The following is a 26,413-nucleotide window of genomic DNA, read 5'->3' as shown; positions in this document are numbered from 1 at the left end:
TTTAAAGGTTTAACTATTTTTAAAAAATTTTTATACCTTTTTATTTATTTATTTTTTAATGTGGTGCTGAGGATCGAACCCAGGGCCTTGCACGTGCTACACGAGCGCTCTACCACTGAACACAATCCCAGCCCAATGCTGGTTTTCTTGATATTGCATTATCTTTCCAACTCTGATCCCACTTCCTTAGCCTGTCCTGCAGAGAGTTATTTGAAATACAGTAGTTTAGTTATGACCCTATTGTTATGTAGTACTGTTTTGTTTTTGTGGAGCTGGGAATTGAGCCCAGGGCCTTGTGCATGTGAGGCAAGCACTCTACTAAGCTATATCCCCAGCCTATAGTACTGTTTTTTTCAAGAGATTGTGCTAAATGCTATACTCATATTTCTTTTTCAAAAATATGGTAGTAGCATTCTAGAATTTCATTTTTAATTAGTTATTCATCACTAATATACAAATGAAATATAAATCAGTAATTAAATGTTTATTTCTCTGCTTCTTAACATTTTCTTATGTAATAAAAGAGAATGCTTTTTTCTCTTTGATGCTTTCTTTAAGTCACCATGATCTCCTTTACCAGTACCTCACATCATATCAGCCAGTTTTATTGTCAGGCTTATTGGAAAAGTCCCTGGAAAGAGGAAGGGAATCATGGCAGTTATGGTATTTGTAAGTTTGTGATGTTGCATAGGTAAATTTTAAAAAAATATTTTTAAGTTGTCAATGTACCTTTATTTTATTTATATGTGCTGCTGAGAATCAAGCCTAGTGCCTCACACATGTTAGGTAAGTGCTCTGCCACTGAGCTACAACCCAGCCCTGCATAGGTAAATTTGACTTTATTATACCATTATTCTGGGCTTGGGAATTGGTGGCAGGGTAAGTGACGAAATAAGTGCTTGATGCCTAAACTGCTGGTTAACCTCTTTGTCACTACAGACTGCCATTGAGGAGGGTTCCCACTGCTGACATGAAGGCAGAGAAGAATGGGTAACAGAAAGGTAAAACTCATAGCATACCTACTAGTTAAGAAATTAAATTACATAGTTCAACTTTGAATTAACAGATATTAAATGTTAAATTAATAAAATGATTCTTCTTGGAAATTAAATTTAAATGAAGCCCTAATCTTAATAAAGAGAGTTCAAGAGGGAGAGACAACAGAATGTATTCCAGACTTCTGCATCCCCCCCCAATAGTATTGTTTTAGATTTATTAATACTGCTTTCAAAAAAATTAGAAAATCAAAAAAAGTCTCCCTCTTTTTTTGTTTTTATTCTTGAAAAGGTTAAAGGCTTCATGGATATTCTTAAATGTGTCCGTCTTTATATGTCCTTCTGAACTCTCAGCAAAATCTCTTCTTTTAAAATCTTCTGTTGTGCTACCTTCCTATTTATTCTCATTTTCCTGTTCTTTTCCTTGATTTGTGGCCATTTCTGGGCCTTACCCTTTTTGTTTTGCTTCCTTGGGAAGTTGTAAATTCCCTTAGACAGAAACTGTGTATTCTTTTCTTTGTACATATCAACAAGTATTTATTGGATTATGTATGCTCAGCATAGTGAGACATACAAAGACAAATTATGAAACGGTTTGGCTTGGGAAAAAACCTAACCCATGAACAAGTGTAGTAGTTACTTTAAAGGGGATTTAAGTATATGACTAATGTAGATGTGAGTCCTGATCCTCTGAACTGTCCTGGGGAGGTACAAAACCAATGAAGATGTATATGGGTACCTGGACCCCTCAATACTAAGAAAATTTGCTTTGGAATCTATAATAAAAGTCCTAGTGAATCTACAAAGATTAGATGACCTTAAGCCAACCATTATGGCACACATCTGTAATTCCAGCAATTAGGAGATGGAGGCAGGATTGCAAGTTTGAAGCTAACCTCAACAACTTAACAAGACTGTCTCAATTAAAAAAAAAAAAAAAAGGACTGGGGATGTAGGATATAGCTCAGTGATAAGCACCCACCCTGGGGTTTAATCCCCCAAACCAAACAGGGAGGGGGGGGGGAGGGAGGGAGGGAGAGAGTGAGAGAGAGAGAGAGAGAGAGAGAGAGAGAGAGAGAAAGAAGATCATGTCTGCAGAGCTGCTCATATTCAAAAGGAAAACAAGCTCAGTAAATATCTCCAGTAAAGATCTTGGTTCAACTTTCCTGGATTCCATAATTTACAAGAATTCCTGTATGCTTCAAGGGTAAGAGGTACTTGAACAGTGGTCATTGCATTAATTAAGCAGATGAAGCTAGTGCCACATTTAACTTGATTTTAAAAGATCAAATTAAAATAAAGAGGGCTGGGGATGTGGCTCAAGCGGTAGCGCGCTCCCCTGGCATGCGTGCAGCCTGGGTTCAATCCTCAGCACCACATACAAACAAAGATGTTGTGTCCGCCGAAAACTAAAAAATAAATATTAAAATTCTCTCTCTCTCTCTTAAAAAAATTAAAATAAAGATGAGTGAAAAATTTTAAATTAAATTAAAAATAAAAAAGATAACAGGTGAAGTTTCCGCAGGTTATGAAGCAGTTCTTAAGGCTGCATGAATTATAGTGATTATAGAATGTTTTTGCCTTCCAGTGTTTATGGTGACAGGCTCAATTTGAAAGATAGAATTCCAGGAGTTTCTTGAAAATTTCCATGAGGAAGTGCTCTTTATTTTTCCATTGGATTTGAATCTGGATGTTTATGAAGTTGAAGCTGTTGGGTGGGGGAGAAGAAAAGAGGAATCACATAGAGCTTCTCTGAGAATAAAACAACTTAGTGAGAGGAAGAACCCAGAAACAGCATCCCAATAGTAGGGGAAAGGAATATACCTCAGTTATAGAGTGCTTACCTGGTATGTGCAAGGTCCTAGGTTCAATCCTCAATGACAACAACAACAACAAAAGAAGAAATAAGAAAAATCTTGATGACATTGTTGGAGATTTTGGATAGAGCTGCAATAAAGGAAGATATTCTCTGAACTTTTAAGATATATGAATCATTGTTACCTCTTATTGTTTAATATATTCAGAATTGAGTTTTCTGTCCCTTGAAACCCAAAGAGTCCTAATTGATACATACTTAAATCCTAAATTGTATGGTATCTACTCTAAATGTTTTGGTTGAGTGGGATTAACTAAATATAGTTAAGGAAAGGCCAGTCAGGGAAAGCTTTTATGAGTAAAATGGGTCTTGAATGAATTGGAAAGAGACAAGGAGAGAGAAAATTGGGGGTGAGGGGGGAAGTACATAACTAAAATCTTGGGGGTAGGAATGAGCACATTTTGTCAGTGGAGCCCTAGGGAGAGGAGGATAAGTGCCAGGGAGGACAAAGATGGGAAGTTAAGCTAAATAGGATGAGATTTTGAGAGAGTCTTGAAACTGGGGTAAAGGAATTTAATGTGCCCCAAATAGGAACAGATTGATAGTCAAGGAAGATTAGATCATGTTGAGAGTGGTTAAGGATGGAAGAACCTGATTAGAAAGACTGACTTTCTAAATTGATACATTAATACAGATCATAAGACATACAACAGTGGGGCCAGCAACGGTAAAGAAGAGATGGAAGGGATAGAAATGAGAGCAGTGTAAGTCGGGGAAACAGGTTTGCGTGGTTATGGATAATGAAGGCAAGTTACACATAGCTGACCTCACCCTTTGAAGTTAATAAGCAGGCAGGTAAATACTTAGTACAATTAATCAAAGTTAACACACTGGAAGAGGTGGGGACTTGGGGAGAAAAAAAAATTTCCCATCACCATTTCAGATGGGGATTCCCATTCTATTTCTGTGTTGTATTTCTACAACAAAGATAATAGTTTGGAAATATTTATCTGTTTGTTTCTCTTGATCTTAATTGCTACCATTATAGTCCAAGCCATCATTTTCTCTCACCTGAATTAAAATTTACTATTAAATGATCTTCCCATTTTATTGAAATCTCCTCCCCCTCCATATCAGGGGTCCCCAAGACCAAGCACAGTTTTAGCGAATTGCAAGGAAGACTCAGGGCTCAGAATATAATCATGCAGCTATGATTTATGATAGCAAAATGATCCAAAGCAAAATCAACAAAAAGAAAAGACATGTGGGGCAAAGTCCAGAGGAAATCAGGCCCAAACTACCAAGGGTCCTCTCCCACTGGAGTCAACATTGCACTGTGACAACATTAAGTGAAATGTTGCTAACTATGGAAGCTTATGAATGACTCTGCCCCCAGGAATTTTATTGGAAACTAGTCTCTTAATCACTGCCTGGCATGTGCCAAAATTCCAGATTCCTCAAAGGAAAGCAGATGGTTCTGAATTGCTGTGACTTGAATGTTTTAGTCCTCCCAAAATTCATGTGTTGAAAGCCTAACTCACAAGGCGGTGGTATTAGGAGGTGTGGCCTTTGTGAGGTGATTAAGGTCTTAGCGGCAGAGTCCTCATGAATGGGATTTGTGTCCTTATTAAACAGGCAAGAGACTCCTCATCCTTCCCACCATGCAAGGACACAGCAAGAAAGTGCCATCTATGAGTAACAGAGCCAGACCCCTAATTGATAAAGAATCTGCCAATGCTTTGGTCTTCGACTTCCCAGCCTCAAAAATTGTGAGAAACTTTTGTTGCTTATAAGCCTCTTAATTTATGATATTTTCTTACATCAGCCCACAAAGACTAATAAGATAATCATAAGGTATATTGTACAATTTACATACAATGAGTCATTCTTATCAGTTGGGTGATAGGAACCCTCCCCAAATCTAAGTTCCAGCCAAGGACCGACATGTAAGCTGGGCTTTCAAAGGATAATAATCAAGCCTGCTATGTAATTCTCTTCTGCACATCTTCCAACCTATTCTTCTGTCAATGGCTAGCAGGAATCTTCTTAAAATATAAATCAGAGTATGTGCATCATATACTTAGACTAAAATTCAAATTCTTTCCCATGGTGCATAAGTCCCCATTTAGCATCAAAACAGCATTCCTCTCTAAACTCTTGCCACTGTCCTCAGCATTACCCTCAAGCCACACTGGCCTCTAAGTTTCTAGAACATCACCACCAGATAGAATGTTCCATGATGATGAGAATGTTCTTCTACACTGTCCAGGTGTCCATTGGCGCCCACCAATCACATGTACCTATTGAGCATGTAAAATGTGAGGAACTGACTTTCTAATTTTATTTTAAATTTAAATAGCCACATATGATTAGTGGCTATCATATTGAGCAGGGCAATTCTAGAAGACATCAAAATTGTCCCATTTTAAGACCTTTCTTTGTGTATGTAGGAAATTAATGCAATGGTAGACTTCAATTATATTATCAGACAAGTTATCCCAAATATTGAAGAACAGGAGGGCTAACAGACTAAATTAAAATGCTTGAACCATACACACAGTTTATTAAATCAACTTAAAATACAGTGTAAAGCAAGGGGGAAAGAAATGGGATAATTTCAAATATTATGATGAAAGTATACAAGGAAGGTGGAAATATTAGAATTTCTGTGTTGCATCAGTCTTCTCAGCTGATGGGCCAGAGTGAGGTTCAAAGAAAGGGGTCACAGTGAGAAGTTTGCCTGGGGTCATGTATGGACATTTGTTCTACCAGAAGGACTCAGGAGAGACAAGTACACACGACTTCTAGGTCAACTCGCAAATGGACGTGTAGAACAAAACATGGCTTTTGTTTGTTTTTGTGGTGCTGGTTGAACACAGGGCCTCACACATGCTAGAAAAGCACTAAACTACTGAACTACATCCCCAACTCTACAAATATGGGTTTTATTTGGGCCATAAGTTTACATGTTTTGGTCAGAAGACACATGAACCAGAATAGTTATTACCAATGAATGGTTAAAACCTTATAAATAGGGGCTGGGGCTTGGGCTCAGGGTAGCACACTTGCCTGGCATGTGTGAGGCACTGGGTTTGGTTCTCAGCACCACATATAAATAAATAAAATAAAGGTCTATCAACAACTAAAAAAAATGTTTAACTTTATAAATATTAAACACTCACATATAGTCAGTCTATCCTGGACATTAACTGTTTGGTATACGTTTAATTTATTATGAATACTTAGTGCCTAGGTGTTTTGTGTATATTTATGCCTCATTAATATTAATTGCATTAATATTAATGTTAATCCTTTTATTTCCACCTACATTTAACATACATATGCTCCATCCACTAATTACTTAATACATTTGAGTTTCATCTATCTACTTTGTTTTTTTAATTTTCACCTGTAGCATAATTTACTATTCTCAAACAATATAACAAATGCACTTTACACCTCTACACATATTTCTTCTCTGTAAAGTGACCTTTATCTGGCTCATCCCATAATAAGCTCCTATAGATTCTTTAGGTCTCAATGAAAATGCCCCTTCTTCTGAGGCCCTCCCTGTGAGTTATAGATTAAATTTAATCCTCATCAAGTTCTTATGTTGAAGCCCTAACCCCCAATGTGACTGTATAAGGCCTTCCCAATTCAATAGAATTGATGTCCTTATAAGAAGAGGACAAGACATCAGACCTCTCTCAGTTTGTCTATCTGTATCTCTGTCTCTCTACACTTAAGACATTTCATGAGAAAATATAGCAAGAAATCAGCTGTCTACAAACCAGGAAGAAAGGCCTCACCAGAAAGCTAACTGATCTTGACCTTCTAACCTCTAGAATGATGAGAAAATAAGTTTTTGTCATTTAAACCACCCAGTCAGTGATCTATTGTTATGGCAGCCTCCATGTTACTTTTACTTACATTATTTCTGAAACCAAAAATGTGGGTTTTTTTCCCTCACACTAACCAATTCTTGAACTCTTCATATACCAACAGGTTATCAAATAATTCAATTGACTTCTGACCCAATCTGTCTGGATTCAGCAGCATATTCTACGAATTAAAGACTCAAACCTCAAAACTGCTCTCCCATTTCTGATGCCAGCTCAAGTCCTGATTGCTATCTATACTTCTGATCAACCAGCTATAACTTAGGTGTTCCCATTATTTCCTCTTCAGGTTTGATAATTTGCTAGAATGGCTCATGGTAATCAGGGAAACATTTTATTTGCTATTATGAAGTCTATTATGAAGACTATAACTCAGGAATAGCCAAGTGGAAGAAATGGATAAGGTAAACAGCCACATAAGTGGGGAGTGGAGCTTCTATGCCCTCTCTAAGCACTGATATGTTCACCAACCTGGAAGATCTCTGAATCCTGTCCTCTTGGAGTTTTATGGAGGTTTCAAAATTCATGGTGGAATCATACTAGGCAAGTGGTCTACTGCTGAGAGCCATGGCCGAGTCTGTATGGCCCCTGGCATTTTGCCAACAGTATTGATTGACAGGCGAGGCATTACTATCCGCCTCTGCCGCAACTTTTGAGTTCTCGTGGGGATTTCCGGGGAATCCCTGAGAGTTCCCATTGGTTGGGGAAGTGCAGGAGGAGGGATTTCCGGGAGAGATATTTCCGGCTGGGGGTTCCTGGACGAGCCGCGTGGCATTCGGGAGGATTCCCCGGGAGCTGTGTGAAGTGTTTTCCTGCAGTTCAAAAATAAAGTTTGTTCCTGCTTCAGTGGCTCGTGATTGGTGCCCAGCCAGACTGCGGCATTTGGCGGCCCGGCCCGTGCCGGGAACGTCTGAAGCTTCCGGGTAAGTGAAATTGCTTGCCCCTAAGGGAAGGCGAGAGAATGGGTGACCATTTTAAAAAACAATGTGTTCTTGTTTTGATTTGTTTTGTGTTTGTTTCAAGCTGCCTATCCCTAGAATTTTCTCAGGCAGATTGGGAAAAATGGTTGGCTCAAGGTTTGAAGTTGTTCACCCCTGAGGAAGAGATAGAAATAGACCACAAATGCACATATCAAGAAAATAGGAAAATTGATACAACGATTTTTTTGTTCCGTTTTTGTTTCATTCTGTTTCGGTTTTGTTTTGTGTTATCTTAATATTTATTTTTTAGTTTTCGGCGGACGCAACATCTTTATTTGTATGTGGTGCTCAGGATCAAACCCTGGCCGCACGCATGCCAGGCGAGCACTCTACCGCTTGAGCCACATCCCCAGCCCCTGTTTTGTGTTATCTTATTGGGTTGCATTATCTTTATAACAGATTAGAAATTAGTAAAAAACAAACTGAAAGAGTGTTAAGTAAATTGTTAGAGGTTCAGACCATGGAGAAAGACATTTTAGATCAAGCAAAAGAGAAGGTCTCTCAAGCTAGTCAGACAGAGGAAGAAAATTTAAAGGAAGAAAGCTTAGAGGAAAAACAGCTATTAGGGAAAAAGCTACAACAGGAGGCTGCTACTAACACCGTTCTATCACCAGAGGGCGTAATTCAACCAACAGCACCCCCTATGGAGATAGCTGAGTGGCCCTCAAACCCCGTGGTTGATAGATGGGATCCTGAGACAGGACCTCAAAGATTAGCATGCCCTGTACTTGAGCAGGCAGGAGGGCAGCGAATTCACCATGCTTTAGATTTCAAAACAGTGAAGCAGTTAAAGGAGGCTGTAACAACCTATGGTCCTCAAGCACCGTTCACTGTAAGCATGGTCGAATCCATTACCAACTTGGACATGACGCCAGCAGATTGGGCTAGTATGTGTAAATCTGTGCTAAATGGAGGACAATATTTGTTATGGAAGGTTGCCAATGAGGAATTTTGCAGGGAGACAGCTAGGCGAAATTTAGCAGCCGGTTACCCTCAAAGAAATCTAGATATGTTGTTAGGAAAAGGACCTTATGAGGGTCAACGGCAACAAATTGAATATGATCCTGGCATATACGCACAAATTGCTGTAGATGCGGTTAGGGCATGGAAAACTTTACAGGGGCATGGAGGTTTACAAGGTCAATTATCTAAGGTAATACAAGGAACTAATGAACCTTACGCTGAATTTGTAGATAGGCTTATTCAAGCAGCTTCCAGAATTTTTGGGGATACAGAACAGGCAATGCCATTTATAAAACAACTGGCTTATGACCAAGCAAATCGTTGCTGCAGAGAGGTCATTAGACCATGGAGACATGAAGATTTAAACACATATATTATTATTTTTATTTATTTATTTATTTATTTATTTTTTTTTTAGTTTTCAGTGGACACAACATCTTTGTTTGTATGTGGTGCTGAGGATCGAACCCAGGCCGCACGCATGCCAGGCGAGCGTGCTACCGCTTGAGCCACATCCCCAGCCCCACATATATTAAATTATGTAGAGACATTAATGAACAAGGGCAAGTCTTAGCAGCAGTACAACAGGCTTTAGATGCCAGGCCAAAAACATGCTATAATTGTGATCAAACAGGACATTTTAAAAGGAGTTGCCCCATAGGAGGAGGGTTTAACAAAGCTAGGTATCAAAGGAATAGAATACCGGGTATTTGCCCACGATGCCGTAGAGGGAAACATTGGGCTAATGAATGCCGTTCTCAAACCACCATAGAGGGTATTCCGTTATCAAAAAACAGACAAGGACCAAGTGTTTACCCACGATATCGTGGAGAAAGGCATCGGGCTCCATTGTCAAAAAACGGACAGGGGGGCCCAATGCTCCGGGGCCCACGACCACAAATGTACGGGGCACTGGAGGAACCCAGAAACACCATGGAGGAACCCAGCAACACCATCAGGGTAGTGCCCAGGACGCATTATCCATCAGATCTCTCATCAGACGAACCAGAGGGAGCGCAGGGTTGGACATCTGCGCCTCCGCCAGAGCAGTACTAACTCCAGAGATGGGAGTTCAAATCATTCCCACAGGAGTAAAAGGACCTCTTCCCCAAGGAACAGTAGGCTTATTATTGGGACGCAGTTCTTCAACACTAAAAGGACTTATGATAAGTCCTGGGGTAATTGATCCCGATTATGAAGGTGAAATAAAAATTATAGCTAGTTCTCCAAAGGGTATATCAGTAATTTCACCAGGAGATAGAATAGCACAGTTATTAATAATACCCAGCCTACATGATAAATTTTCCAGTAGTACTATAGAAAGAGGTTCCAGGGGATTAGGCTCCACAGGTGTAGATTGGGCTATGCTGTCTTTAAATTTAGATTCTCGCCCCATGCTAAAACTAAATATTCAAGGACATGAATTTAATGGGCTACTGGATACAGGTGCAGACCTTAGCATCATATCTCGTCAAGAATGGCCAAAACATTGGCCGTTACAACAAGCCACTCAAACGCTTCGAGGCCTAGGAGTGGCAACTAATCCCCATAGAAGTGCAATGGTATTAGATTGGAAGGATCTTGAAGGATGTGAAGGAACTATACAGCCATATGTATTGGATCATCTTCCTATAAATTTATGGGGATGAGATGTCCTAGATCAATTAGGTTTGACATTAACAAATAACATCAATCCAAATGCGCCCACTATTAGGGCTAGACAAGGTTTCAGGAAAGAAAAAAGATTAGGAGAACAACGCATAGCAGCACCAATTCAAATAGATCAAGGAATAAATAGACATGGACTGGGTTTTCAGAAGGGGTCACTGAGGCAATAAAAATTACTTGGAAATCAGATAGACCAGTATGGGTTCCTCAGTGGCCCCTGACTAAAGAAAAGATACAAGCAGCCCATGACCTGGTCAAACAACAATTAGCGGAGGGACATATACAACCTTCCGTATCTCCTTACAATACTCCCATTTTTGTCATTAAAAAGAAATCTGGTAAATGGAGATTATTGCAAGATTTAAGAGCCATTAATAATGAGATGGTTATTATGGGACCTGCCCAATCGGGGATTCCTCAATTGTCTGCTTTGCCAAAAACCTGGTACGTTTTAGCTATAGATATTAAAGATTGTTTTTTTTCAATTCCAATCCATCCTGAGGATAGTCCACATTTTGCATTTACTATCCCTGCACTGAATCATGAAGGTCCTGATCAGAGATATGAATGGAAAGTACTCCCTCAAGGGATGGCTAACAGCCCAACTATGTGTCAAATTTATGTTAACAAAGCAATCCAGCCACTTAGAAATCAAAATCCTAAACTACAAATATTTCACTATATGGATGATGTATTGTTAGCACACAAAGATAAAAACACATTGCTAGAATGTTATGCCACACTTACAAATTTATTAAAAAATTATAATCTAGAGATAGCAATAGATAAAGTACAATTAAATTTTCCAATTAATTATTTAGGAGTTCTATTATCCTCAACCATGGTCCGTCCACCAAAAATTCAAATACGAGTAGATCAACTCAAATCACTTAACGACTTTCAAAAGTTATTAGGAGACATAAATTGGATAAGGCCTTATCTAGGCATACCAACAGGAGAGTTGGGACCTTTATTTGATATCCTAAAAGGTCCATCAGATCCAAATTCACCCCGAATGTTAACGCCTGAAGCAAGAAAGGCATTAAAAATTATTGAAACATATATGGAAAATATGCATTTGGATAGAAATGATATAAGTTTGCCTTTATTATTTATTGTAATACCAACAAAAAATATTCCTACAGGAGTATTTTGGCAAGAAGGTCCATTATTGTGGATACATTTATCTTATTCTCCTAACACTATTCTTACTAGGTATCCTGAGGCTGTAGGACAATTAATACTCAAAGGAATAAAAGCAGCAAAGGGAGTGTTTGGAATTTCTCCCAATAAAATTATTACTCCATATACTATGGATCAAATTGATGAGTTAGCTAATGAGTTAAATACTTGGGCAATAATCATGTGTAATCTAATGTTTCATTTGATAATCACTTACCATCTAATCCTTTGTTGTCTTTTTGGTCTTCGCATCCTGTAGTTTTTCCAAAAATGACAAGAAAAACCCCTATCATGAATGCTCCAAATGTATTCACTGATGGGTCAAATAATGGTACAGCAGCAGTAGTTACCCCTGATCAAACTTTTACATTTTTAGTACCCAAACAATCAGCTCAAAAGGTAGAGCTTAATGCAGTTTTACAAGCTTTTGTGATGTTTAAAGATTCTGTATTTAATTTATTCCCTGATAGTCAGTATGTAGTTAATGCTATAGTATCTCTTGAAGATGCTGGTAGGATTTCCCCTTCTTCTACTGTTTTCTCTTTGCTTTCCACTATACAAAGTCTAATCTGGGACAGAAAAGATCCATTCTTTATAGGACATATCAGAGCACATACAGGATTGCCTGGAGCCCTTAGTTTGGGCAATGATTTAGCAGATAAAACTACACATGACATACATATTTTCTCTACACTAGAAGAAGCTACACATTTTCATAAAAGGTTCCATGTCAATGCTAATACTTTACAAAAGCGTTTTAAAATAACTAAGGAACAAGCTAGACAAATAATAAAACAATGTCAAAATTGTATGACCTTTTTACCACAAGTTAATTTTGGAATCAATCCTAGAGGACTGATACCTAACCATATTTGGCAGATGGACGTCATACACTTGCCACAATTTGGAAAATTAAATATTTGCATGTTACAATTGATACTTCTTCCGGATTTTTGATGGGCTCCCTTCATTCCGGAGAAAAAACTAAAGATGTTATAGCTCATTGCTTACAAAATTTTGCCACTGTGGGCGTTCCAAAACAGTTAAAAACAGATAATGGTCCTGGTTATACTTCTACCTCTTTTAAACAATTTTGCTCATCATTTGGCATTACTCATATAACAGGAATCCCATACAATCCTCAGGGACAAGGCATAGTTGAAAGAGCTCATCAAACTATTAAAATGTACTTACTAAAGCAAAAAGAGGGAATTGGAAAGGGGTATATATCACCCAAAGATAAACTTAAAATAACCTTTTTACTCTAAACTTTTTAAATTTGGATTCATCAGGGCTTAGTGCTGCGGAAAGGCATATGTGTCCAAAAAATGTACATAAGCCTAAGGTACTTTGGAAGGATATTCTAACAGGACAACGGAAAGGTCCTGACCCAGTGATTGTCTGGAGTCGGGGTTCTGTTTGTGTTTTTCCACAGGGAGAACAGCAGCCGATTTGGATTCCAGAGAGATTAACTAAAACAATTTCTACAGACCAAAAGTAAGATGATTTGAATCAAATCCATAATAGCTGATATCCAGAACTCCAGTTTGGCTATTCTTACATCTGCGACAGTGATTAACCAGGATGCTTTTTTCAATATTTATTTTATTATTTGCCTTTTCCCACATCATAAAGTTCTATTTTATTTTCGAGCTCATACAGACCTAGGTTAATGTTTTTCTGATCAGTTTTATTTTTTGACTGTGGAGTTTTTAAGCATTGCAATGGAGATTTCACCTAGGTAAAGCTACAAGGCCTTTACTATTGTCTTATTGTTGTATGTTATGTGTGCACACTTCTGTTTTGTGTTGTATGTCTGTATGTGCGTATGTCCATATATCATATATGAGGAGCGCTCATGAATAAATAGATCCGAATTTTTTTATTCATGTGATTTTAATGGTTTAATTTAGATTGGGTAAACAGCTGTTGAAAATTGTTTTAATATGTGAACAAATAAGGAGGTTAACAGATCTGTTTGTTTACTTTCACCTTTCCTTCTCATTATATTTAATAGTTCTGTTCAGGATAATGTAAATTGTTCAAAAAATTGTTTTCTTAGTGCCTGTTGGAATGTTACATAATTTTTTTCTTAGCATCATTGCCAGAATTCCTATCTTCATCCCAGTGCCGGTGAAGACAAAGATAAAACCAAACTACAGCTTCTTCGATAGTTATCACAACAAACTGTAAAAACTGATGCATCAATGAATAATAACTCAACAAGTAATGCTCAATTAAGGAGTCGATTTACTTTGGGAGGAAATGGACATATTGACAGATTCCTCTGCTTTGAATTGCTTGCAGAACTTGCCTGGACTATGTATCACTTGTATGCATTGTGAACTATCTGTTGGTACAGCGAATTGTGGTAGTGCTGGAGTATTTTTGCTGATGGTGTCACCGGTGGTACAATTTTTCAAAGGAGCCCTCAATTGGCTTAGTGTCATGGCATTTTGCATCCTCCTCCCTTCTACTAGTGATGTTCTAAAATTTGGGGGCCAACAGAGGTGAGGCAAAGAACCTCACCCCCCCCACTGGTGCAAAGGCCTATCCACAAGTATGGCTGTATGCTGGACCGGTAGTCAGTGACGGGTATGATCCAATTGCAGTGGTACCAACCTAAGACAGGAGGCTGACGCCTAGAGGTCAGTTCATCCGATGACGGGTAAGGACCATATGTTGAATTGGACTGCCTAACAGGCACGGTCCCTAAGCCACATTGCTTGTTGTTTAATTAAACAAAAAGGGGGAGATGCTGAGAGCCACGGCTGAGTCTGTATGGCCCCTGGCATTTTGCCAACAGTATTGATTGACAGGCGAGGCATTACTATCCGCCTCTGTCGCAACTTTTGAGTTCTCGCACTATTTTGGAGTTCTCGTGGGGATTTCCGGGGATTCCCCGAGAGTTCCCATTGGTTGGGGAAGTGCAGGAGGAGGGATTTCCGGGAGAGATATTTCCGGCTGGGGGTTCCTGGACGAGCCGCGTGGCGTTTGGGAGGATTCCCCGGGAGCTGTGTGAAGTGTTTTCCTGCAGTTCAAAAATAAAGTTTGTTCCTGCTTCAGTGGCTCGTGATTTGTGCCCAGCCAGACTGCGGCACTCTACCACAGCCCCAATATATTAATTTTTTGAGGAACCTCCATACTATTTTCTATAGCAGTGGCACCATTTTACATTACAACCAACAATGCATAAGTGTTCTATTTCTCCACATCCTTGTTGAAATTGGATCTTCCTTGTTCTTGCCATTCCTCCCTTATTTGCTCCTGCCTTGCTTCTCTCTCTTCTTTTTTTGGGGGGTGAGGGGCTATCCGGGATTCAGCTCAGGGGCACTCAACCACTGAGCCACATCCCCAGACCTATTTTTTTTTTTTTTTGTGTGTGTGTGTGTGTGTATTTTATTTAGAGACAGGGTCTCACTGAGTTGTTTAGTGCCTCACTTTTGCTGAGGCTGGCTTTGAACTTGCAATCCTCCTGCTTTGGCTTCTTGAGCCGCTGGGATTACAGGTGTCCCTCACTGCACTGCACCTCGCCTTCTTTCTCTCATTCTTAATGATAGCTACCCTAATAGATATGAAATTGTATGTAATCATGGCTTTGATTTGCAATCTCTAATGATTAGTGATTTTGAGCATCTTTTCATGTGGTGATTTGACTATCTGTTTATTCTCTTTGAATAATTTCAAGTCCTTTTTCTGTTTTTGAATTGGGTTGTTTTTATGTTGTAGAAATTCTTTATATATATTCTAGCTATTATTATCTTATCAGATAAATGTTGGCTAATATTGCCTCCCATTCTATGAGTTGCTTTTTCACTCTATTGGAGGTATCCTTTGATACACAAAAATTTAATTTTGATTAAGTCCAGTTTTATTGATTTTTTTCCTTTGCTGTCTGTGCTTTTGGTGTATATCTAAGAAATTATTGCCACATACAATGTCATAAAGTTTTATTCAGTGTTTTCTCCTAAGAATTTTGTAGTTTTGATTTTAATGCTTAGATCTTTGACCCATTTTGAATTATAAATTGAATATGATGTCAGATATTGATGTTGTAAGAATGCAACTTCATTGTTTTCCATGTTGATATTCAGTTTTCCCAGAATTATTGTTGAAATGTCTGTCCTTTCTCCATTGACTGGTCTTACACTCATATTAAAAATCATTTGAAAAAAAAATCATTTGAACATGTATGCAACAGTTTATTTCTGGACTCTCTGTCTTTATGCCACTCCTGCACTGTTTTGATTATTGTAGCTTTGTAGTAAGTTTTAAAATCAGGGAGTATGAGTCTTCCAACTTCATTATTGAAACTAAATTTTTAATCCACCATCTTTTTAAAATTTGTTCTTTTTAGATAGACATGACAGTAGAGAGTATTTTGATATATTATACATATATGGAGTATAACTTCCCATTCTTGTGATTGTACATGATGTGGAGTTACACTGGTTGTGCATTTGCATATAAACACAGAAAAGTTATGTCTGATTCATTCTACTGTCTTTCCAATTCCTGTTCCCTCTTCCTTCTCTTCATCCCCCTTTGTCTAATTCAATGAACTTCTATTCTTCCCTCCCAACCCCCTTATTGGGTATTAGCATCTGCATATTAGAGAGAATGTTTGGCCTTTGGTTTTTTGGGATTGCCTTATCTCAGCATGATAGTCTCAGTTCCATTCATTTACTGGCAAATGCCATACTTTCATTCTTCTTTATGGCTGAGTAATATTCCACTGTGTATACACCACATTTTCTGTATCCATTCATCTGTTGATGGTCACCTAGGCTAGTTCCATTGCTTAGCTATTGTGAATTGATCTGCTACAAACATTGATGTGGCTGTGTCACTATAGTGTGATGTTAATCCACTATCTTAAATCATTCATAGGAGTTGTCATCTCAGTGACAATGTAAAAATACCTGTTCATATCTGTTATTTATAATGAGAACTAATCCTCTTTGTAAATTCTTAACAGGACAGTGTCCAGGAACAGCAGTCTTAGGTTGGCATCTTTGTATTTCCTTTATTCTTCCTAGACAAAGCTCTTACTCACGACTGAATTACAATTTGCAGTATCCTAGTCTTCTGTTCAGGCTGGCACTGCTGTACTGGGAAATCCGCCAAAGAAGACTTCCTGGATTCAGTTTCATTTAGGTAATTCTTTTACTTTGTACAGATTCTATTAGTTTTCCTAGAATAGAGAAGAGAATAAACATATTCAAAACAAGTTGCTTGGGATTTTTCTCAGGCAAGGTTAGACTAATAAAAAACAAAAATCAATGAGGGAAAAATCATGACAGAAAGCTGAAGCCAGACTCTGGTAACTGAAGAGGAGCCTTGGTTGTTTTAAATGATAAAAGGAGAATCAAGGATATTTTTGTGTGACCTTTGAGATTCTCTTTCCATTATAGGTTGTGCTGAAGAAAAATCATAGTTTGAGATACTTCTTCGTATTTTGCTTTTCTCCTAACAGAGTGAGACAGTGAAAAAGAATGTTGGGTTATGTCTAAGAGGTATGTCTGAAGGCATTTTGTACTGACTCTATATGAGAACAAAGGCATTGGTTTGCTAAGCTACAAATTCCTTTACCATGTGTTGAGACAATCAATACATTTCCAAGAACTCTAATAGCTTGTGGGGAGCCAGTCTGAATGATTTGCATTCTCCTTCCCTGAATGGAGAGGCTTCTGATTGTCACTACATCTTGTAGTGACCTGGACATTGCCCCAGTCTCGGAGATTGAGGACGCCTCTTCAGATGTAGGCATGTCGCCCCATGGATTGAGCTACACTCACCTGTTCCTTTGTGATATTACCCCTTTGCCCTGTTTGGGATAGAACGTTCCATGGAAACGCCCTTTGTGTGTCTCTTTCTCTTGCTCTGCCTTTGGGTGTGGCTTTCCTAAATGTCAGTCAACCTGCTGGCAGCAGACATCAGGAAGCTAGACTCAACCTCCTGAAGCCTGACCACATGCCTCATTTGAATGGCTTCTCCTCAATAAAAGGATTTAGCATGTATGCTCTCTCTCTCTTTCTGTGGACCTTTATGGTCAGAGGAGCCATCACAGGAACCCAAAGAAAAAGGTATCTCTGTCTCTTGTGTGGTTATTTCGTGTAGCCCAGTTCCCCCGGAGTGACCCTGAGTGTTTTAGTCGTGAGGAATGTGACAATAGCTCTAATAATATTATAAGATGTTTAACGTTTTCTAAATATTATTTCTTTAATTCCCTAATTCTCAGAGAATTGTGTAAAACCCATCTATATACATAGGTTTCTTTTTTATCTGCCCTGCTAAATTATTATTTCCTAGAAATATACTCTCTCTCTCTATGTGCGTATGTGTGTGTGTATCTTATATTGTGTGCATGTATGAATATATAACAATGAATCCCACTATTACATATGATTATAATGCAGCAATAAAAATATGGAAAAAAGGAAAACATATCTTATTCAGCTTATTCCTCACAGTTCACTTTATCTTTCTTTTTTATTTTTCCTTTTTTAGCAGTGCTGGGGATTTAACCCAGGGAATTCTACCACTGAACTACATCCCCAGCTATTTTGTTTTAAGACACAGTCTCACTAAGGGAAAAAAAAAAAAAAGAATCTCACTAAGTTGCATAAGTTGCAGAGGCTGTCCTTGAATTTGAGATCCTCCTGCCACAGCCTCCCGAGTAGTTGGGATTACAGGCATGAGCCACTATGCCTGGCTAGCACTATATCTTTCATAAGTTAAATAAATATTTGAAAGAAGAGAGAATGAATTCAATTATCTATTTTTGTTTTAAAGATTATTTTTCAAGAAGTCTTGTTTCTTGTGAGATAAATATTCTTTAGCTCAATGATAATGATTACATTATGGCTCTAAGAAGTCCCATTTCCTTCCTGCATTTTGCCCATCTCTATCCCCTTCAGTTAAAGAATGGCTGATGGGGCTGGGGATGTGGCTCAAGCGGTAGTGTGCTCGCCTGGCATGCGTGTGGCCCGGGTTCCATCCTTAGCACCACATACAAACAAAGTTGTGTCCGCCAAGAACTAAAAAATATAAATAATAAATATTTAAAAATTCTCTCTCTCTCTTTCTCTAAAAAAAAAAAGAATGGCTGATTAGGTCTGTGTTTCATATGTACTAATCTCCTTATCAAATGACTGTTCAGCCACATTCAGTGTTCTCTTCAAAATAAGCTTTTTTCTTTTTCATTTTTTAAAATTATGAATAGGTTGAGAAATTTTTCCAAATCTTTGAGTTCTGGTTCCTTCTTGCTTAACAATTCCACTTTCTTTTTTTTAAAATATTTTTTTTTAGTTGTAGTTGGACACAATACCTTTATTTTATTTATTTAATTTTATGTGGTGCTGAGGATCAAACCCAGCAACTTACACACCTAGGCGAGCGCTCTACCGCTGAGCCACAACCCAGCCCTAACAATTCCTCTTTTAATTGTTTTTTTTCTTCATGCCTTTTACTATAAACAGTGAAGAAGCACTAAGGCACTGCTTCAACACTTTGCTTACAATCTCCAGTTAAATATTCAGTTGGATATTTAGCTTTCTAAGACCTCATCAAAACCATCATCCTTAATACCTATATTTCTAATATGCACCTCAAAATCCCCCCTGCCCTTACCCATTATTCAATTCCAAAGTTGCTTCTACATTCTTAGATATTGTTATAGTAGCATCTTACTCTCAGATTCAAAATCTATATTAGTCTGAGTTCCCCAGAGAAACAGAACTACTAATAATTTACATAGGCAAACCCATATAAAATAAGGAATCAGCTCACAGTTATTGAGGCTGGTCTTTAGTTGGTAAACTGGAGACCGAGCAAAGCCTAAGATAAGAGTTCTACTCTAAGTCCAAAGGCCTGAGAACTGATGGTACAAGTTCCAGACCAAGTCTGAGTCAGAAGGCTGATGACCAATGTCCAAGCTCAAAGGCAGTCAGGCAGAGAGCAAATTCTCCCTTACTCAGCTTTTTTTTTTTTTCCTGTTCAGGCCCACTCACACTGGGGAGGGGAATCTGCTTTATTCAGTGTACATATTTTCTAATGTTAATCTCATCCAAAATGCCTTGTAGACACACCCAGAAAAATGTTTAACCAAATATTTGTGCACTTCATGGTCCAGCCAAATTGATACATAAAATTAATTATCATAGTGGACTAGCAATTTCTTTCTTTTTTAAATATTTTATTTTTTAGTTATAGTTGGACACAATACCTTTTTTTTACTTATTATTATTATTTTTTTATGTGGTGCTGAGGATCTAACCCAAGGTCTCTCACGTGTGAGGCGAGCGCTCTACCACTGAGCCACAACCCCAGCTCTGGGCTAGCAGTTTCTATCACAAGATATATTGGTGAAAACATTAAATTTTATTTTCCTTCTGTTTTAGCTGAGAGTTTTTTCTTGATATAAAAAACTTGTTTAATTTCAAAGATGTTACACAGATAAAGAAAATGAAATGTTTAATTCCAAGAAAAAAATTCCCTCTATACCAGGACTTTTTTTTCCTACTCCAGTGGCCTTTTAAATTTTTTGCATATAGTCTATAAAAACAGTACCATTTCTTATATTTTGTTTGTAACCTACTATTTTCAACTTAAAATACATGCTTTGATGGTGGATGCCTGTAATCCCAGCTATTCAGGAGGTCAAGGCAGGACAATCACAAGTTTGAGGCCAGTCTCCATAATTTAGCAAGACCCTCTCTCAAAATAAAAAATAAGGGGCTAGAGGTACAGTTTACTAATAGAGTTCTTACCCAGAATGTGTGAAGCACTGGGTTGAATCCCCAGCACTCTGGAAAAAGAAAAAAGACTAAAAATAAAAAAGACAGATGAGGATGTAGCTCAGTGGTGGAACACCTCTGGGTTCAATCCCCAGCACCTTAAATAAACACAAATACTATATATACTATATATGTATATATATATATATATATACACACACACACATATATATATATATATATTTCAAACACTTTCTAAAATATTAATCTGTGACATTTTTATTCACTGCATAATAGTCTTTTAAATGGATATATATTTTTCAATCAATTTCCTTTTACCGAACATTTATTTATCTATTTAATTTTTGGTCCTGGGGATTGAAAGAAGGAGTCCTAAGGAACATTCCCAGTCCACTTTTTATTTTGAAACAGTGTATCACTAAGTTGCTGAGGTCTTGCTAAATTGCTGAGGCTGGCTTTGAACTTGTGATCCTCTTGCCTCAGCCTCCTGAGTCACTAGGATTATAGGGGTACACCATCATACCCAGTCCTCATTGTTGAATAAATAGGTGGTTTCCAATTCTTCAGTATTATAAACAACTCTTTTTTAAAATATTTTTTTAGTTGTAGGTGGACACAATACCTTTATTTTATTTGTTTATTTTTATGTGGTGCCAGGGATCAAACCCAGTGCCTCATGCATGCTAGGCAAGCATTCTACCACTAAGCCACAACCCCAGCCCTATAAACAACTCTTTTATACTCTTAATATTTCTTTTTTTTTCTTTACACATTTTTATTGGTATATTAGTTTAGTATCTCTTAATGTTTTAATTATGAAAGCAATATAGGCCCTCTCTAACTAACATAATATGGAAGTTGGTAAAATAAAAAGCAAAATTCCCTATTTTATTCACCTGTACTTGTATTTTCCAACACTTCTATTCTCCATGAGGCAAATAATACAACTACTTCTAATGGTTTACTGTGTATCTTTCTCTTTTTGCTTCCTGCTTTTTTTCTTTTACATTTATTCTATAACCTGTAAATCTTTTGTTTTGTTTTTCATTCTCAGCCTCAAGTAGCCTCTTTGCTCTTCTGCTTAGTTTGGGATATCAGACAAACATATTTGTTAGAATTATATGTAAAATTCAGACAAAAAAATACATGAGAGAACGCCTCACATCTCTCTAATTAAAAAGCATGAAGTTTACTGATTACCTTTTCTGCTTCGAATTTCAGCTGCTATTAGGTCTGTGAAATCTGCTTCCTGGTACTGTGTCAGACAGTTGGAAAAGTAACCTTCAAATAAGTAAAGTGTTAATACATTTACTTTTCATAAGCTAAGGGTGCACTACATTTAAGAAAATCTAAAGCCAGTTGTGGTGATGCACATGAGGCAGAAGTAGGAGCATCACAAGTTGGAGACTAGACTTGGGAACTTAGTGAGACCTTAGTGAAACAGGGCTGGGGATGTGGCTCAGAGGTACATCACCCCTAGATTAAATCCTCGGTACCACACACACATACAAAAAGATTTTATATTAACTTTTCATGTGTTTACACAACTGACCATGAAGGGAAATTCTGTAGAACAAGTGAACAGTGATATATGTTATATGAGATGTGTATATATATTTATGTGTGTGTGTGTGTACTTTTTCACTCCCAGTAGATATTTACTAAAGTATCTGCCATGTGCGAGGTACTGTAAACATATTTAAAATGTAAAGATGAAAAAATACAAAGCTCTTCCAATTTTTTAAAGATTTCATGAACACTGTTGAGGAAGCACCTAATAGTCTTTGGTTCGGTCTTACCTTCAAAATCTGCATTAGAACATTTTGTCTTTCAGAGATAACACAATACTGGCCTTTGTGCATTTCTCTACATATTTTCTTGCCACTGCATTGTAGTTATGTCCCAGGAGCCTTGGTCACATTTGGCTCAGAAGCAAGAGGGAAATCCCCTTGTTGTCCAACCAGATGGATACCTAAGGCATTTATTCTCCCTGCAGGTCCTTTTGGTAAAACCAAGCCCAGAAATCTGACATTGCAATTCCTTCCTCCCTCCCCACATTCCTACCCTTTCTCTCCTATGAAAATTACTGAAATGCCAGGAGTTTGGTTAGGGGTGATAGAGAAGTCAGGAATGTTTTTATTCAGTGTTCAGTGTTCAGTGTTCTTGGTAATACTAGAAGAGCAGTAGAGCCATGAATCCAGTCATGCTCTTGGCTAAAGCAGCCTACCCTGACTTTAGTGCTCCTCACATGAAAAAAAGACTTAGGGCTTTAGCTGATGATAAACACAACCTAAGCCAACAATGTGACCTAACTGCCAAAACAAGCAAATGTGATCTGATCTGAATTGCCATTAATAGAAGGTTAGTGGCTGGGACAAGCAAAGTAATAGTCCCTTGTTATATTCTTCGGTAGCCAGGTCATACCTGGAGGATGGTATTTCCTCTATATTTTAACAGCCATGCTAAGAAGTTGGAGTATGCCCAAGTTGGGCAATAGGATGATGAATGGCCTAGAAACTACATCCTTTGAGGAACAGTTGGAGGATCTGGGGTAGTTTACCCTGGAAACTAGAAGACATGGTGACGTGGGATAACTATTTTGGAACATTCACAGGACTATCATGTAGAAGAGTTGGACTGTTCTGTGTAATCTCAGCAAGCCCAACTTAGACTGATGGGTGTACATTACAAAGTGTCTGATCTCTTTTCTCCATAAAAGGAGGAAATTTCTAGACCTTATGAACATTTGAAAACAGCAGCTCTGAAAGGTAGTGACTTAACTTTAACTTGGGGGGTGTAAGAAAAGAGGTTGACTGAACATCAGAAGATGAAAGGATAGGAGAGGAAGTTTGAAGAGATGACCTGATCCAAAATCCTTCCAGAGTCAAAGATTCTAATGACAAAAACTTAAGAAGGTGTTACTCTTTTTTCCTCCCAGGTTCCATACAAGTATTAACCTTAGAAACTGTTCAAATAGACTCTAAGGATTCTGTGTATGAAGGTTTAAGTAATAAAATGTGCATGTTTTCCAAAACAGACTGAAGGTTTTTTTTCCATTAAAAAACTCTTGGGCTGAGGTTGTGGCTCAGCGGTAGAGCACTCGCCTATTGTGTGTGAGGCCTTGGGTTCGATCCTCAACATCACATAAAAATAAATAAATAATCAAAATAAAAGTATTGTGTCTAACCAAAAAATAAATATAAAAAAACCCTCTCTATATTCTTGGTGAGCTTGATTTCTCATAAAATGTCTGATCCTCTTAATATGTTGTTTTTAAAAAATAAATATATTTTTTATAACTTTATTTCCTTTATTTTTTATGTGGTGCTGAGTATCGAACCCAGGGCCTTACCCATGCCAGGCAAGCACTGTACCACTGAGCTACAGCCCCAGCTCCTTAATATGTTGTTTCAAGGGTACAATATTGTGATAAGATTAACTTTTTTTAAAATAATTTTTTTAAAGATGGGCACATATCTTTATTTATTTATTTTTATGTGGTGCTGAGGATTGAACCCAGTGCCTTATGTGTGCTCTATCGATAAGCTATGACTCCAGCCCTGATAAGATTACCTTTAGCCCAATATTATAAAGCAGCATTTCAGAGAATGGCAGTTTGTGGCCAAATGTCAAAGAACTAGCCCTGTGGAGCAACTGGTCTTTGGAGGTCATTAATCATTAATAATGAAGTAGCATCCAGTAAAATGTGTGTGTTAGGATAGCTTGACTCTCCCCAACAGTTAATGAAGTAATGGTCATTCTCATTTACCAATGCACAAACTGGGGCCCAGAGCTTCTTGCCCACCATGATCATGCATGGGGCTGGCATTAGTATCCAGACTGACTTTTGGTCCAATCCTCTTTCTTATATTGACTATTTTCTTCTATATAGTATGTTTAGAACCTTTCATGAAGGCAGAATATAATGTTCCTCTCTTCTTTTTTTAAGAATATTTTTTTTAGTTGTAGTTGAATACAATACCTTTATTTATTTATTTTTATGTGGTGCTGAGGATTGAACCCAGGGCCTCACACATGCGAGGCAAGTGCTCTACCACTGAGCCACAACCCCAGTCCACATTTTCCTCTCTTAATGATAGTGGTTCTGTGGAGTAGGCTGGCAGGTTGACTTGATAAATAATGTCTTTAGTTCATCTTTTATCCTAAAGAAAGTTTCTAGCAGACACCAATACTGATGTCTGAGAACACTTGACCATCTCTTTAAAAATAAAGATTCCAACACTTACTCCAAATAAAAATTACAAGGATGTGGAGAGGGTAGTGTTTGTCCAATGGAGTAGATTTAACTGGGTAGTGCAGCAAAAATACTTATGAGATCAGAATGAGTCAGAAAACCTGGGTTTAAGTTTGTTTTGTTACCTTGCTGCCTATTAATGTGACACATTCTTCACGTGGGGCTTCAATTTCCTAATAGTTATATAGGACTTTTGGGGTATTTGGGAATATTAGATATGATAGTAAGTATAAGAGTATAAACATTATGCTGTTTTAAAAAATATGTTTATTGTATATTCTCATCAATTGTTTTCTACCCATTTTTCTCTTGGGGTATTATTGTATTTTCTCTTTACTTTCACTCCTGTTTATTGCCAGCATAGTAGGTGCTGTAGGTGCTGTAGCAATAATCAGTAATAATTCAACAGAACAAGTGCCTCTGGGTGCAGCCTAGTGCTGATCTCAGAAAATACATAAAAGCCTGAGACCAGCCCTTGTCCCAGTGTGCAGACAGCATGATCCACAAGTTGCTGTGAAAGTCAACCTGTAGACCAACAAAGGTGGGAGAGGCCTCAGTAGAGAGGGAACAGCTGAGGGAAGGTACAGCTCAAGGTTGGAGTTGTCATACTTGTTGGGCCAGTAATGTAACCTCTCAAAACCTGAATTTCCTTATCTTTAAAGAGAAATAAATAATGCCTACCAACTTACGAGGATGTGAGGATTCAAAAGTAATATATGGCTAGGTGCAGTGGCTCACGTCTATAACCTCAGCTATTAGGGAGGCTAATGTGGGAGGATCCTATATATAAAATATAAAAAATAAGGGGCTGGGTTTATAGCTTAGTGGTAGGGAGCTTGCCTAGTATGTGTGTGGCAATGAGTTCGATTCTCAGCATCACATATAAATAAAATAAAATAAAGGTCCACTGAAGACTAAAAAAAAAATTACAAAAAATAAAATAAAAAGGGCTGGAGATGTAGTTTAGTGTTAGAGCGCCGGTGGGTCCAGTCCTCAGTGTGGAGGGGTGTAAATAATATGTGTAAATATTGGTACTTGAACCGGGCACATCAAATGGCACAGGGTGAGAGTTTAATAATGTTTGCCATTGTTAATGCCGTTTAAATAATTTAATACTACCTTACTGTGATGGTCAATGCTGTCATTCCAAGAATAAGTCATTGCCTGGTCGTTGGACGGAGAACGAGAGTGGCAAAGATTCATACGCCACGGGTTCAGTCTTCAGGAGCTTTAAGACGAGGCCAGCTTCACAGACCGAGACAGGCAGCATCGTGAGGTCTCCAGGTCCGCGCGCTGGCTCTGGGAGACCCAAGCCGAACCCGGCTCCCAGGGTCTGGTGGCCTGAGGCCCCGCCCCTACCAAGCGGGTTCCCGGCGGCTGCCGTAGCGGCTGCTGCGCGTGCGCCGAGCCGCGCGCTCTGCGGCGCGGTCCACGGTGGAGGCGGTGCGAACAGCGAAGGGGCGGCCGATGGCTCTGCGGGGCCCAGCTGGCTTGGGGCCCGGCTCCCGCGGGCCGTTGGACGAGGCTGTGGCGGCGGCCGAGGGGCGCGAGGCGCCGGCCCTTGTGGCGGCGGGAGCTACGCTGGAGGACGATGAAGAGGACGATGGCCGCGGCCGGGGCCTGCTGCGCTGGGACGGTTTCTCGGCATGGCTGCACTGCGTGTGTGTGGTGGGCTTCGACCTGGAGCTGGGCCAGGCGGTGGAGGTGAGGCCCGGCCGCACCCTGTCTCCACGCTTCGCCCCCGCGCGGGCGCGTCTGGCTCCAGCAGATCCTGTGGCCCGCGGGCCGGCCGGCCAAGACCCCAGCTGCCGCTCATCCGGGCGTGGCCCGCAGTCCCTCCGCGGGCTGGGCCTGGCTGCGGTCCGTCTGCCGTTCTCTTGGGAGGATCTTGGGCTG

At 38.8% G+C, this 26,413-nt stretch overlaps 1 protein-coding gene and 1 long non-coding RNA gene across 3 annotated transcripts in view; one reads left to right on the top strand and one right to left on the bottom strand.

Moving 5' to 3' along the window:
* LOC124098148 (uncharacterized) overlaps positions 1-25,936 on the bottom strand; it is a 32,839-nt gene extending 6,903 nt beyond the window's left edge. Inside the window, exons 1-3 of the long non-coding RNA XR_006853480.2 lie at positions 25,637-25,936; positions 11,721-16,697; positions 2,840-2,942 (exon numbers count right to left, since the gene is read on the bottom strand). This is a non-coding gene — a long non-coding RNA (uncharacterized LOC124098148). The remainder of the gene's footprint in view (positions 1-2,839; positions 2,943-11,720; positions 16,698-25,636) is intronic.
* Dennd6a (DENN domain containing 6A) overlaps positions 25,937-26,413 on the top strand; it is a 77,483-nt gene continuing 77,006 nt past the window's right edge. Inside the window, exon 1 of one of the 2 annotated variants that reach the window (XM_046452801.2) lies at positions 25,937-26,221. In XM_046452801.2, the coding sequence (XP_046308757.1) occupies positions 25,985-26,221 (237 nt within the window). In that variant the 5' untranslated portion in view covers positions 25,937-25,984. The remainder of the gene's footprint in view (positions 26,222-26,413) is intronic. The other variant, XM_046452800.2, reaches the window with a different exon arrangement.

This window comes from Marmota monax, unplaced genomic scaffold (genome assembly GCF_021218885.2).
Source record: "Marmota monax isolate L192 unplaced genomic scaffold, Marmota_monax_Labrador192_F-V1.1 WCK01_AAM20220418_F8-fsc00042, whole genome shotgun sequence".
NCBI lineage: Eukaryota > Metazoa > Chordata > Mammalia > Rodentia > Sciuridae > Marmota > Marmota monax.
Note: the sequence above shows the minus strand (reverse complement) of the source record. Positions and strands in the feature narration are given on the sequence as shown.